General features: G+C 35.7%; 1 protein-coding gene across 10 annotated transcripts in view; it reads right to left on the bottom strand.

Moving 5' to 3' along the window:
• Positions 1-15,496, bottom strand: part of SETD2 (SET domain containing 2, histone lysine methyltransferase) — a 125,261-nt gene that overhangs the window by 32,772 nt on the left and 76,993 nt on the right. For 4 of the 10 annotated variants that reach the window (XR_003140981.3, XR_003140982.3, XM_025458317.3 and 1 more), the window contains exons 13-14: positions 7,876-7,924; positions 4,849-5,032 (exon numbers count right to left, since the gene is read on the bottom strand). Coding sequence is in view for 3 of the 10 variants with exons in the window: in XM_025458317.3 (XP_025314102.1) it covers positions 4,849-5,032; positions 7,876-7,924 (233 nt within the window). In the remaining 7 variants the exon portion in view is untranslated. Of the gene's footprint in view, positions 1-4,848; positions 5,033-7,875; positions 7,925-15,496 lie in introns of those variants that run through there. The other 6 variants (XR_007404257.1, XR_003140985.3, XR_007404259.1 and 3 more) reach the window with 3 other exon arrangements.

The following is a 15,496-nucleotide window of genomic DNA, read 5'->3' as shown; positions in this document are numbered from 1 at the left end:
CTCCCTCTGCCTGTGTCTCTGCCTCTCTCTCTCTCTCTCTCTCTCTCTCTCTCTCTGTGACTATCATAAATAAATAAAAATTAAAAAAAAATTTAGAAAATAAAATTATACATGTATACATATAAACAAATGAGAGGAAGAAACCCACAAAAACTACTGGTACTGGAACTGTCTAATACAGACTACAAGAAACATTTAGTATGTTTAAAAAAAATAAAAGAGGCTATTAAAAATATCACTAAGGAATGGGACCATAAAAAACAACCAGGTAGATTTGAAAAAGAACCCCATGAAACACCTAGAAAGGAAAAAGAATGGAAATTAAAACTCAATTATCATATAAAATTGAGCATGCACATATCTGACAATCCAACAATTCTACTCCAATGCCCAAGAGACTCTGCTGCATATGTACATCATAATTAGATAATAGCACTACACTTATTAGAAAAAGCTTTACAACAAATGTTACACACAGCCATGAAAACGAATAAACTGACACATACAATTGTGGATAAATCTTAACAATATCAAGTGAAAACAAAGTACCCTCAGATTAAATGCAAAAGAGCAGCCTTTTTCATAAAGTTAAAAACTAATATATTATTCTAAAATATATATTAGATGACATAAAATGCTATTTTTTAAAAGGCCAGGGTATATTGAAGACAGGATGCAAGGTAGTGTCATCTCAAGTAGTGAAGACATCTCAAGTAGTGTCATCTCAAGTAGTGAAGACAAGGGATAGTATAGAAAGAAATGGCTTAGCTAGATTTATATGATGGCTAAAATCACAGCACAAAAGCATTGTATCATACGGAGAGGTTGATGCACAGAAATGATAAGTGTTATAAACCAAGAAATAATCCAATATTCAATTCAAAGTCCCTAAGATCCATGGTATGGTTAAGCAAGAGATCAGCTCTGAAGAGAATTAGTACCAGAGAAGATGATCCTCAAATTCAAAAAGCCCAACGAATTTCAATCAACGAAAAAGAAATCCTCATATAAACATAGGGTAGGGATACTACAGAACACCGAAATACGAAGAGAACATCTAAAAGCAGACCAAGAGAAAAAAAGCTAGATTACTTAAAGAATGACAACTGGACCAAGAAATTTCACAAAAGCAATAAGGGAAGTCAGAAGAATAACAGCTTCAAAGTGTTCAGAAAAACTTGTAAATTCAGCAAACCTTCCTTTTAAGAATGAGAGTTCACGTTCACATAAAGACTCATGCCGGGATGCCTGGGTGGCTCAGCGGTTTGGCACCTGCCTTCAGCCCAGGGTGTGATCCTGAAGACCCAGGATCGAGTCCCACATCAGGCTCCCTGCATGGAGCCTGCTTCTCTCTCTGCCTGTGTCTCAGCCTTTCTCTCTGTGTTTCTCATGAATAAATAAATAAAATCTTAAAGAAAAAAAAAAAAAGACTCATACACATACAAGTCTTACAAGTTGCAGCAGTTACCTGGAAACAATCCAAATGCCTATCAACTAATGAATCCATAAACAAACTCTGGTATACCTATCCAATGGACTCAATAATAAAGAGGAACTATGGGGACACATAATACCATGAATGGCTCTCAAATGCAATCTGCTAAGTGAAAGACACATCAAATCCTATCTAGAGTACGATGCCATATAGATATCTATCTATCTACATAGCATTCTGGAAAAGACAAAATCAGAGGGTCAGAAAGCAGAGCAGAGGCTGACTGCCAGGAACTAGGGGTAGTAAAAGAAAGGGACCACCTACAAAGAGCTCAAGAGAATTTTCTGAGATGACAGAACTATACATATATCATGACTGTGGTGGTGGTTACTTAACTGCATGCATTTGACAAAACACATTGAATTATATACTTAAAATGGACTATTTCTGTAAGTAATTTATATCTATTGATTAAATAAAACTGATTTTTAAAACTGAGGGTGAGGGCAGCCCCGGTGGCACAGCGGTTTGGCGCCGCTTGCAGCCCGGGGCGTGATCCTGGAGACCCGAGATCGAGTCCCACATCGGGCTCCCTGCATGGAGCGTGCTTGTGTCTCTGCCTCTCTCTCTGTCTCTCTCTCTGTGTTGCTCATGAATAAATAAATAAAATCTTTAAAAAAATAAAAAATAAAAAAAATAAAACTAAGGGTGAGCAACGCAAACAAAAAAAAGATTTTTTAGATAAAAACTGAAAAATAAGATGAACAAAACGTCACCAAATGAAATCTTTTAAAGGAAGGTCTGAGAAAGAAGAACAAAGAAACTGATAAATGTAAACAAATTTGTAAGTCAGTTTGTGTACATATAAAAAATTGACAGTAACTGATGGGTAAGAAGGAGCAACAAGAAATTATAATCCTGGACAGGAACAGCATATAAATTGGGAAGGCTGAATGATTAAAGTATCCTAAAGTACCTATGCTGTTCAGGATATTGATAGGCTTTAGATTTTATTAAAGTGAAACAACCAGTTAAAGAAATGCCACAAAGAATTTTTAAAAATCAATCAGCTATGAGCTATTTATCAGATGCAGAAAAGTTGAAAGTAAAAGGAAGGAAAAAATACATATTGGTTAAATCCCACCAACAGGAAAATAGCGTACTTCTACTAACATCAAATGAAATAGACTCTAAAGAAAGTCTCAATAAAATTCTAAGAACTGGTATAAGAAATTTAATGAAACCATAATAGTATTTAGAACCAGATTATGATAAAACTGCACTAGTTCAAATAGTACTTATCGAGAAATTTAAATCCTTACACACTTTCCTTTGAAGGGAAAAATGTTAAAAATTAATGAGCTAAATATGCCAACTATTCTAATTAAAAATGTAAAACAATGTATAATAAGCCCCAAAAAAGGAGAAAATAAAACATGACCAGAAATCAATTTCCAAAATAAAAAACTGTTATTCTGTGATTTGTACTGAAGGAACTGCTAGGTACTGCTAGCAAAATAGCAAGACTAAGGCAAAAGGATTAGAAAGGAAGGAAAAACAAAAATTTACATGATGTGGACTACTGACAAAGAATAAAAGATAAAGGGCAAAACTCCTTATACTTCTGAAGTATCAGTGAAGGGTTCTGTATGGTCACCGAACACGAGATCAATATACAAAAGTCAACTGCATATCTACACACCAGCAACAAGCTGAAAATTTAACAAAAATTAAGGCTTTCAGAAATGAATATATCAAGATACCAATGTCTTTCTGGAGGAAACTATAAACAAGGAGATAATGAAAAACTTAATCTCTATTTAAAATATAATATTTTATATATATTTATATATAAATATATATTTTATATAAAATATAAAAACCTAATTAGAGAATATCTGAATACTCAATTTGAACATAGGAACAGGAATACTCAACACTGTAAGGATGTCAAGTCTCCTCAGAATCATCTTGGGGCAGGCAGGTGGAGGGAGTGGGAGAAACCTAACAAGCAGATCCTAAGGAGAACAAGTCTGAGAAAAGAGAGGACATCCCAGAAGACTAAGTAGGGGTTTGCCCTACTTGCTATATCAAGACTTAATATAAGCTATAGTCACATTATGAGCCCCAAAACAGATCCTCCCACATATGAAAACTTACTGGAGATGGTACTGCAGATCAAGGAGAAAGGATGCATTTTCAAGTAAATGGTGCAGACAACTGGGTATTCACTCAGAAAAAAAAAAAAAATGAAACCATATCTCTATCTCACAACACAAACAAAAATTAAGTCCCAATAAATTAAGGACAAGGAAAAAATAAGTATCATCACCTCAAGGATAGGGAAGACTTTCTTAAAACAGCACTAACCATGAGGAAATATACCATGCATGTGATATATTCAATTACACCGTAATTAATAAATTCTGTATATCAAAAGACACAGAAGAGTCAAAATACAAGTCACAAACTGGGAAAAGATACTTGCAAAAAATACTGCCCAAGCAGAATTATATTTAGAATATAAAGAATCCCTAAAAAATAAATACTAAATGAACAGCACATATAAAAAGACACTTCACAGAAGAGAAAACAGAACTGGCCAATAAAAAATGACAAGATTATTAAATAATCTATTTAGCAATTAGGGTAATACAATTTAAAATCACAAAGAATTTACTATTATAAACCCTGACAACTCCAAATAAAAAATTCTGATAACTCCATTATATGAGTGCCACATTTCATTTTTTTCAAAAAAAGAATTTAACTTCAATTTTTTAAAGATTTTTTTTGAGAGCGAGAGAGGGAGCACATGAGCAGGGGGAGTCACAGAGGGAAAAGCAGGGAGCCTGACATAGGACTTGATCCCAGGACCCTAGAACCATGATCTGAGCTGAAGGTAGACACTTAATCGAATAAGCCACCCAGGCGCCCTCAAAAATAATGTTAAAAGAACTTCTCTGGATGAATGTTTTCTAGTCCCCAGTGGGTGATCAAGTGGCTTATTTTTCTACAAGCACTGACAAAGACAGCCTCTGACACAGGAATCAATCAGCATTTTGACTGGTGTGGCACAAGATTCACTAGAAAACAACGTACTGGCTTTAGAAGAGTTACCATTATCTTTGAAGAGTTGTCTCCCACCAACCTCTACTCCCCTTTAAAGAACATACCTTTGGCTCCTCAAATAGTATTTAAATGTTATCAAGTAGAAAACATTCAAGTACTAAAAATCCCCTAGTCTTCACTGTCGAAAGAGATTCTATCTCAATATTTATCAGTAAAACTTTATACTCATTCATCAAGAGAATATATTTACTCGAAAACCCTTTGGTGTCCAAAATCAGAATAATTGACTTGGGAACTTTCTGATTGGCTCAGAAAAGAGATAACTCACACAGGCCACTTACCTGTCATCTGGCCTTTTTGTTCCCCTCTCATAGGCAGAAGAAGGTGGTGAGAGAGAGCCCCTTCGTTTCCTTTTCTCTTTATTTTGAGTTTGCTTGTCTGGGTCTCTCTCTCTTGACCTGTTAGGAGTCTTTGGGGCAGCTGTTTGATCTCTGAAGCCAACAGCATCCCTTCCTCGTTCAGTTACTAAGGGAAAAGGGTTTTTAAAAATTTACTTGGCAGACTCTTCTCCATCATGATAGCACGTCAACTGTATAATACAATTTCTTTCCAACAAATGGATCTATGGACTCCTCCCTCATAGACCCATCCTGAATTTGGATGAGACACAAGGTTTTATGTGTATGTGCACTCTACTTCCTGAAAGTCTCTGCCATGAATTCTCTTTTCCACCTTTCCCAACCAACTGTCAAGCCTTCAATGCTTCTAACAAGTTCTATGGAACACACGCAAAATATTCCCATTACCTTTAACAAGGCAGTCTGCTTGCAGTTCAAAATATAAAAGCCTTCTATTGCCCCTGTAACTCTGTATATTTACAATTTATAGAAGAGCAACATGGCATGCTAAGCTTAAAAATCTCAAAGGGAAACAGTCTCTTTAATTTAAAAAAGGTGGGGGGAGGAATTAGACAATATTTTAAGAACTATCATTTCAAAAGGAAAATATTTCAAACACAGATGATAATAGGTAATAATTCAGGAAGTTATTAAAGCCAGAGAGCTCCATCTTAAAAAAAAAAAAAAAAAAAGAATGCCATCTTCCTACTGAAAGATAATACTATTAACTTTTTCTATTCAGCCTCTTTACTTAGACTGGTCCTCACCCAATTCCATTGTCACTGCTCCCAAAAGCTGTGTTAGGTATCACTTTTCAATGACCACACCTCCTACTTTCTCATCTCCCTAAGAAGTCTAAATCTCACCACTGAATATTTCAACATAAATTAACTGGTACTACATGCTGCTTTGTGTTTGTTAGCACTGCTACCTGATTAATCAGATTGCTCTCTTCTAGAAAGTATTTCTTATAAAATATCTCTCGTAGCACAAAGCAGATTCATGATAAATATCAATGGCTTTTTCTTTTTCTCACCTCAGAAAAACATGCTATTAATTGTTTTCTTCCCTAGTAGCAGGATTAGGTTTACATATGCCATTCTTGGTGTTCTTCTGTTAGTAGGTCAAAAACTCCATTTATTTGCAAAATGGTTGATCAATGGCCATGTCCAAGCATTTGTCAGTGAGATGCTAACAGAACTCATCTATTCCACAAACTGGTAGAAAATGCTATACAATTAAAACAACTGTTCCAGCTCATAAGGAATTAGCACAACATCCTTTTGTGAAATACTACTACCTAGTTTCATCTGAGTCTGCCCATGACTATTCTATTTCCTTCTTAAAACAAGGTTCCTTGCACTGGTATTAACTTCCTTAAAATGCAGCTATTTCTTCACTATATCCTGGTAAAACAAGAAAAGGAATCATACTATTAGTTCATATTCTGACTCTGCATCTTAGAATATGTGAGGTACAGAAGTTATCTCATTTATTCAGGCCAATTTTTCTCCTATTATAAAATGACAGTAACGCTAGACTATATATTTCCCAAAATATTTTACAGTTCTTAGGAATTTTAAAAGTTCTAAGTTCTTTAATTGCTTGACATTGATGGGTAACATAGAAGCCAGGCTTTAACTCTAAGTATTTCTTTAAAAAGCCTAACTACTGGGGGGAGGGGGGCACATAAAGGGAGAGGGAGGGACTAAAGTTAGCACACAAAAGATTCCTGAAAAGATTCCTGCTTCCTGAGAAGATTACAGTCACCCATTATAAACAATTTTCAGAAGGCATCTCTCAGAGGGCATACCAGACTAGGTATTTGCAAAACACGGGGGGGAAACCCTTATAGGTATTTAAGTTTTGCCCATGATGGCTAATGCTTTCAACCCACTGAACCCAGAAAAGCTAGCCTCTGATCATCAAGTTTACAGTGGTGCCACTGGTTTTGCCAACCTGCACTACTCAACACTGCCTTCTTTCTTATGGGAAAAATTCTCTGCACTGTATGGATGTTTGGCTATGAAAAGACTAAACCAATAGAGTTAAAAATATTCAAAACAAAAATAAAACCCCAACAATGATGCAAAGTATACCTCACAGGGCTTTAACCTATAAGATTATTTAACCAGTAAGATTTAAGATTATGAAAAGCTCATGTCAAAAATACAGAAAAAAGACCAAAAACAAAACAAAGAAATAAAAAGGAAAAAAAAAAAAGCCAAAAATATGACCACACTGGCTCATTCCCTCTATTTATATTGGGTCAATACTGGAGGGCTCAAGAGATTGACAATAGCCACAATAATTGACCTATTGTTTCCATCTTTAAAGAAGCATATTGATATTGGAAACATAACTAAGTGGTAAAAAACAGAAACCAGACTACCATGGCCTCCCTGTTATCTTTTCTGTAATAATGATTCTTTTTCTTTTTCTTTTTTTCCTCCAAGATTTTTAAGTAATCTCTACACCCAATGTGGGGCTCAAATCCACAGCCCTGAGATCAAGAGTCACACGTTCTACCAATCTACCCAGTCAGGTACCCCTGTAATAATGATTCTTAACTTTGTGAGGGATCAATGACTTCCTGAGAATCTGATGAAAGTTTTGTATTTTCCCCATAATGTAAATAAAGGATTTTGCATATAAACATCTACAGGTAAAGACACAAACATCTAGGAATACAGGTTTAACAATGCTTGCTCTAGAGAAACAAATAAATGGAAGAAAAGCTACTAAAAGCCATGACTTCAAGGAAAGCAACAACACAGTTAGTATAAAGGGACATCTCCTTTGGCAAAAATTCACTAAGAAAGTATAAAAAAGCAAGTTTCCAAACTTTTACACCAAATATTTCATTTACCTAATTACATACTGTCTGCTAAAGTTCATATCATTTACCTCTGCATATTTCCAAAAGAGTATTTGTAAAGCCATATACACAGAGTACCTCTGAATACCTACTTGTGTTCTCCTTTTCAGTTTGACTTTTCTTTGGAATTCGATACACCTCCTGGAAAAATAAACCAAGAGAAGGGTTATTGGTGTGGAGTAGAAGCAGAGATTGTGTTGAAGCTGCTTAATTTCACATGGCAACAAAGGAATAGGAATGGGCTGGTATTTAATTATTCTCCAAAATTTGACTTATATCTAGCTTTAAATAAGAATAGATTCTGATTTAAAAAAAAAAAAAAAGATGGATTTCTTAAAAGTAAGTAAAAATTTGTAGCCTAGAGGCTACACACACACACACATTTTATCATGTATATTTACGTTTTTTTAAAAAATATTTATTTATTTATGATAGACAGAGAGAGAGAGAGAGAGGCAGAGACACAGGAGGAGGGAGAAGCAGGCTCCATGCTGGGAGCCTGACGTGGGACTCGATCCCGGGACTCCAGGATCGCGCCCTGGGCCAAAGGCAGGCGCCAAACCGCTGCGCCACCCAGGGATCCCCATGTTTTGTTTTTTAAACATCAAAAGACTTGTATGATTTCATTAGCCAAATAGAATAAATAACTGGGACATTATATTTCTAGCAGAAATATACTTCCTGATAATCTTCACTTCTGTATGTTTTCTGCCTATAAAATGAAGTCATCTATAGTTTCTTTACTGAGAGTATTCATAAGAACAATTCTAACTTCTCACTTGCCATCTCTACTTAAGGGAAGAAGGGTGAGTAATTACTCAGCTATATAAAAAACATCTCAGAAAAACTATGTGTAAAGACAATGCCTCTTATTTATATTTTTCTATAAATGCAAAACCAACTTGGCTAATGACCAAATGTAACATTTACTTTCATATTTTAAAAAAAGAAAAGCATTAGATCATCATTGCTCTTGAAACAGCCATCTAATAGTATACCAAAATTGTTCTTGACAAATGTAAACTATGTTTTTAAACCCTGACTACCTTTTCTCATGTATAAAATCTAAGGCTTAGAACATGTTCTGTTTCCTGACAATTCCTCACTGTTCTAGTCATCAAGTACTCAACATTTACTTATCCAGTCACTTTAGTAAGTGGGCAAATGGCAAATCCACACATCCTCAACAGTATCTATCACGATACTCCTCCTTTAGAGTAATCTCATAATATAGACCATACCTGTATGATTTGGTAATTCCATTTTTTTTTTTTTTTTTAGCAATTGTACTCCAAGAAAATAAAAGAATTCCTCTTTCCACATGATTGTTGGCTCTAGCATATTTGTGGAAAATAAGAAATAATCCACATGCTATACAACTGACGAAGGGTCAAGATTTAATATTCAGTTGCAATTACAGATGACAAATACAAACCAGATACTGGGGTAATCTATATGAATATAGGTTTTTTAGAAAAAAATCCTTCAACTCTCCAGGCATGCTTATAAATCACCTAATAAAGATGATTATTGTAACTAGATGTGCACCTGTGTGCTAGGTATCATATTAAGCATTTCAAAGCATTACCTTTTCTGAGTTTCAAAACACCTCTATGAGGTAAGTACTATTATCTCCATTTTACAAATGGGAAAACCTACTTAAAAAACTTGGCAATCTGTCCAAGGTTATGAGGCTATCAGATAGTATGACTCCACAACAATTTTATCTTCTGTACAAGATGACACAGGATATGGTGAACAGTCAGCACTATTTGGGAAGAAGTACTACTTAAGGAACTTATGCATAAATGTAGGTGGCATCCTCTACTCCCCTAACCCCTCTTTCCTATGTAGGACTTCCATTAGAACTGTGATTCTCAACTCTGGGTGCACAATTAGATCATTCCAGGAAACTTTCATAGAAATACTGTCCCTGACAAATAAACTCTAAAATTCTGGGCATGAGTCCCAGGCATCTCTAATTCTTTTTGAAGCTCTCCAGATGATTCTGATGCCTACAGAAGGTTGAGAACCATTGAACTACCAGCTTCTCTTAGCAGCCTTCACTCATTCCTTGTTACAGAGGTGAATGAGAATGAATTGTGTATGCCTGTCCTCAGCTCAAAGACATCTGGGGGCGCTCCTTAGAGGGATGTCTGAAGTGGTCCAGCTATCATTGTTCAGCTGTGGGTCATACTGAATCATGGATAAATACAGTAAGGAAAAGCTGACACTCTTAGTTAGCTCTGACTCCTCTGTCCACCCCCCAGAGAAGTTACCAAACTTGGGGAAAAAGTAAGAATGCCACTTATCAGCACCTACCCACACTGTAACAAAAAAAACAATATTCTATTAATTTTTAAAGGCTTCAAAATGGCTGTTGCATTAGGTGCACTGTAAATCTAGGTACTCCAAAAAGTAACACGTTCATTCATAAAGAGTACTTAGAACATATAGATACACAGTTGACATGTCTGTGTCAACGATTACACAATTTTTACCTAGTTTCTTTGGTCTAAGTTCATTACAAGTGTTTATTACAATAATTTATTACACAGATCTCAAGCTGGGACCCATTCTATGGTGGCAACTAATGTACCAGCTGAAATGTTTCTCAAAAATATATTCTTAACTCCATTCAAAAGTTTAGAGCAACTGGGGGCTCCTGGATGGCTCAATCAGGCATCCAAGTCTTGATTTCGGCTCAGGTCATGATCTCAGGGTCATGGGATTGTGGAGGCTACTTGAGATTCTCTCTTTCCCTCTTCTTCCCTTCCCCCACTGCCCCCTCTAAAAATAAAGTTTAGAGCAAGTGCTGAGTAGAAAATGTATTCTGATGTTCATAAAATGGATGACTGGGCAGCCCCAGTGGCCCAGCGGTTTTAGTGCAGCCTTCGGCCCGGGGCATGATCCTGGAGACTCGGGATCGAGTCCCACATCGGGCTCCCTGCACGGAGTCTGCTTCTCCCTCTGCCTCTCTCTCTCTGTCATGAATAAATAAAATCTTTAAAAAAACAAAAAAATAAAAAATAAATAAAATGGATGATTATTACTGACTTGTGACCAAGAGTTATTGACTTTTACTGTGTCTAACACTATGGGGAACAAGTTCCATCAACATGCACCCAAGCGCTTGGGAGCTACTAACTTGATCCTCCTCTTCATACAGTTAAAGCTGTTTATAAAATTTAAACTGGAGGGATGCCTGGGTGGCTCAGTGGTTGAGTGCCTGCCTTTGGCCCAGGGCATGATCCTGGAATCCCGGGATTGAGTCCCACATTGGACTCCCTGCCTGGAGCCTGCTTCTCTCTCTGCTTATGTCTCTGCCTCTCTCTCGCTCTGTCTCACATGAATAAATAAAATCTTTAAAAAAAAATTTTAAACTGGAAACTCAGATAATCTACTTTGAGGTCCTGAATTTCTCCAAAGTTCTACAATAACGCAAACTGAGAAGGAAACAGTCATGTGAAGATTACTATAATATTTCTTAAAATCATTCTATCCTGTGAATAAATAGCAATAAGGTTAACTTACATGATATGGAACTCTGGAATACTGTCATATCTCCAGACCATTACAGAAAAATGTTTATCTGAATCGGCTTCATTTATATTTACCCTCCATGTAAAATCACTTTAGTCTGCTAAAAATTTTACTCAAGAGACTGGTATGTTATGAAAGAACTCTAAAACTGTGAGTCAGGAGGCCTGGGTTTGGGGACTATCCTTACCCTCAGAGGGGCCTAAAAGAGTCTGACCCTAGGTCACTCCACCTAATATTTTTTTACCTAACACCCTGTTTTTACTTCTTTGGTGTCTAGGTGCTGATCCTAAGTAACACACATTCACATGCACTCAAAGCTATAATTCATAAGGGCCAAGACTGTCTTACTCTTTGCTGTATCTCTAGCACCAAGAAAATGTCTGGCACACAGGCAATACCCAATCACTGTGGCATGGACCAATAAGTGAAATTCTACTCATAATTTGCAGAAATCAAAACCACACAGTGCTAAATAACTTCAAGTATTGCACAAGCTCATTTAAAAAAAAAATCACTAAATTTATACCTTCACTCTCTTTCATCGCTGGTAAGAATGCTGTTTATAGGCCTCACGTATAGCCACAAACATATTTGCGGGGTTGTATTTCCAGGGTCAGATTAATAAGCATGCATCTGCAACATTTTGAACTCTTATCAATGCTTAGAACAGCCTATGCTTGGGTCAATTAATCATTACTCTTCAGTCAAAGGCTCAGAATCAATCTTCAGAAATTGTTTGATAATCACTGAATCACTGATAAGCTCATGCACAAACACCGCATCCAACATCCCTTTATAAAAGTACATAAATATGCGTGTTGTTTTTAATTTGTAGACACAAAGCATGAGTTCTTTGATAGCTATATGTGGAAATCTGGTTTGCTCATTTATATAACAAGTATTCAGGTAGAAACCAGGTATAAAAAGCACATATCAAAGGTCTCCTATGTTTAAAGGGTACTGAAGATACACAGTACCAGTCACCAAGAGATTCACAGGCTAACAATCGTGGCTGACAATTCTTATTATGTGCCATGTCCTTTAACTGCATTCTCATATATTCTTACACTGCTATAAGAAGTACCTTTGCTGTATCTACATCACATAGAAAACAGGTTTAGAGAGGCTAAATATACTAGGGTCATATGGTGCCACAGTGAGCTATATATTAGACCCAGGATCTAGGCCTAGATTTGTCTCTGTCCAAAGCATACACTTAACCACAACTGCTACCTCCTGACCATTCAAGGAAGAGAAAGTAAATGTACACTATCTTATACTAAAACTGGCCTTAAGAGAGAGGACTGGAAAAAGCATCCTGAAGGAAATAAGTATTTGAATTATACTGAAAAATGACTAGGAGTTGTATATAGAAAAAAAGAGGCAAAGAATAAAAACATGGTATACTGAACACATGTGTTTATTCCAACTCCATCCTGAAGTCCTCGAAAGTGACAGTGGAAGAACAAAAAAAGGTATAAACTCATCTGTATTATCTTTTCTTTCTAAGAAATCAGTATGAATGTACATGTATACTTAAATTTCTTTCTACTCCATTCTCTTTCATGTTCTTTCATTTGATGATTCACAAAGAAAAAAAAATACTGTACCTATGAAATAAGATGCTCTTTAAAAAGAAAAGAAAACATAAGAATAAAAGAGTTGAATGTCACCCAGAAAGCAGAACCAAAGTCAAGAAAGAAAATGGGAAATCAAAAAATAAAATTAGAGGGTAAGTGCTATATAGATAACTTACATCTTATAGGTATACCAGAAAGCAAGGAGAAAGAAAACTGAGGGAAGTAGTAAAAAAAAAAAAAGAAAAAAGGGGAAAAAAGAAAAAGAAAAAAAAGAAAATTTTTTAGAACTTAAAGATACGGGGCAGCCCGGGTAGCTCAGCAGTTTAGCGCCACTTTCAGCCCAGGATGTGATCCTGGAGACCCAGGATCAAGTCCCACGTGAGGCTCCCTGCATGGAGCCTGCCTCTCCCTCTGCCTGTATCTCTGCCTCTCTCTGTGTCTCTCATGATTAAATAAATAAAATCTTTAAAAAAAAAAAAAAAAAAAGAAAACTTAAAGATATGAGTCACCAGATGGTTATCAAGGCACCTACAAAGGAACTGAAATGGCATCAGACTTCAATAGATAGCAACATTGTAAGTAGAAAATGATATGTCTTAAACATTTTAAAGAAAGCTTTATTCCCAAATGATAGTTACATGATCTCCCAAACATGCAAGAATAAAATAAAGGCATTTTTCAGATCTATAGGTCTCAAAATTTTATTTCCCAGAAGAGAATGTTGAAACTCAAGACCTTGGGGGGTCTAAAATTCACGATTCTCAGTTCTGTGTCACACATTTCATAAATTATCTACAGTGCAAATAGTACCATACTAGAACTTTAAAAAAAATTCCTGATAGTAAAACACTGGAAAGTTAATGTAAATGAATTATTTAGCATATAGAATATGACACAGACATATTAATACATATTATATATAAATTCAACAACTAGGCATTCAATTATCCAAGCTCTACTTTTGCACAAATAACCAGGAAGTAGTGGCTACTTAAAATAACACTTGCAAAAGACCTAAAGATGTCATTCAAATTCATCATAATTTTATAAAAAGTTCTCTTCCAACAATACAGTCCCTAACAGAAAATTTTACTTAGAAACTGCATTTTTAGAATGACTGCTATAATTAGAAATTGCAATTTTTTAAAGATTTTGAGAGAATGTGAGAACATGTGCACGTGCTCACTCACCTGAGCAGAGGGGAGGGGAAGAGGGGGAGAGGGATAGGCAGACTCTGTACCCCACAAGGGGGCTCAATCCCACCACCAGGAGACCATAATCCAAGGCAAAATCAAGAGTCCCACGCCCAACTGACTGAGTCACACAGGCACCCTGATCATTTTTTTTTATTTAATAAAGAGAGATGGATATGGATATGGGTTACTGAGAAAATGATGATGCTATTAATAAAAACGTACAACAGAGAATGATGAATCAGCTTGCAAGAGAAGATTATGTACTTGCGTCTGAAAGGCAAAGTGTCAACAGCTGAAAATACAGATCAGAAATTTAGGAAAGAGGCTAAGGAAAGAGATCCACATTTTGGGAAAATCTTAAGAGATAACTTATATTGATTGTGGTACTTAGGAGATTGCCAAGAGAGAAAGTACATACAGAAAAATAGGATGACTTGAAAGAAAATAAAATTTAAAGGTGGAAGGTCTTTATACTTGATTCATACAGTATTTTCCTACTTTTTAATGAACACTTGCCAGCCATCCTGTTCTGAGCATATATCCAAAGAGAATGAAAGCAGGATCTCTGAAAGAGCTGCACTCCCATATTTACAGCCGCATCACTCACACTAGCCAAGATATGGAAACAACCTAAGTGTCTGTCAATAGTTGAATAGAGAAGATATAGTGTACAATTACATGATACAATATTATTCAGTCATGAGAAAAAAAAGATACCTTGCCATTTATGACAACATGGATGAACGCTGAGGATATTATGCAAAGTGAAATAGAATGTAGAAAAATTGAAAACTTTATGCATTGCTGGTAGGAATGTGAAACGGTACAGCTATCATGGAAAAGTGACTGGCAATTCCTTAAAAGTTAAATATAGAGTTACCATGACTCAAACTCTCCACTTCTAGGTATATACCCAAGAGAAATGAAAACCAGTGTTCACATAAATATTCACAAAATAAACCAGTGTTGTACATAAATATTATGTATTAACTGTATTCCTAACAGGCAAAAAGTAGAAACAACACAAAGGTCCATAGCTGATAAATGGATAACAAAAATATCAATACAACGGAATATTATTCACCTATAAAATGGAATTAAGTATTGATAAATGCCACAACATGGATGAATCCTAAAAATGTTATGCTAAGTAAAAACCAAACACAAAAAGCATTATATGATTCCATTTATCCTTGTTCACAGATTGTGCAAATTCACCAACTCACTAAAATTTATTTGTAATCTTCAAATCAGTAAGTTAGAGAAAACATCACTAATTCTTCCCCAAGAAGTTAAGACCACCATTGATGTTTTTTGGTATACTTTTCCCAAATAATGGACTGATACCATGATGCTGCACTATTCCTTTTTTTTTTTTTTTTTGCACTATTCCT

The sequence above is a fragment of the Canis lupus genome, chromosome 20, assembly GCF_003254725.2.
Source record: "Canis lupus dingo isolate Sandy chromosome 20, ASM325472v2, whole genome shotgun sequence".
In the NCBI taxonomy this organism is placed as follows: domain Eukaryota; kingdom Metazoa; phylum Chordata; class Mammalia; order Carnivora; family Canidae; genus Canis; species Canis lupus.
This window is presented reverse-complemented; position numbering and strand designations above follow the sequence as displayed.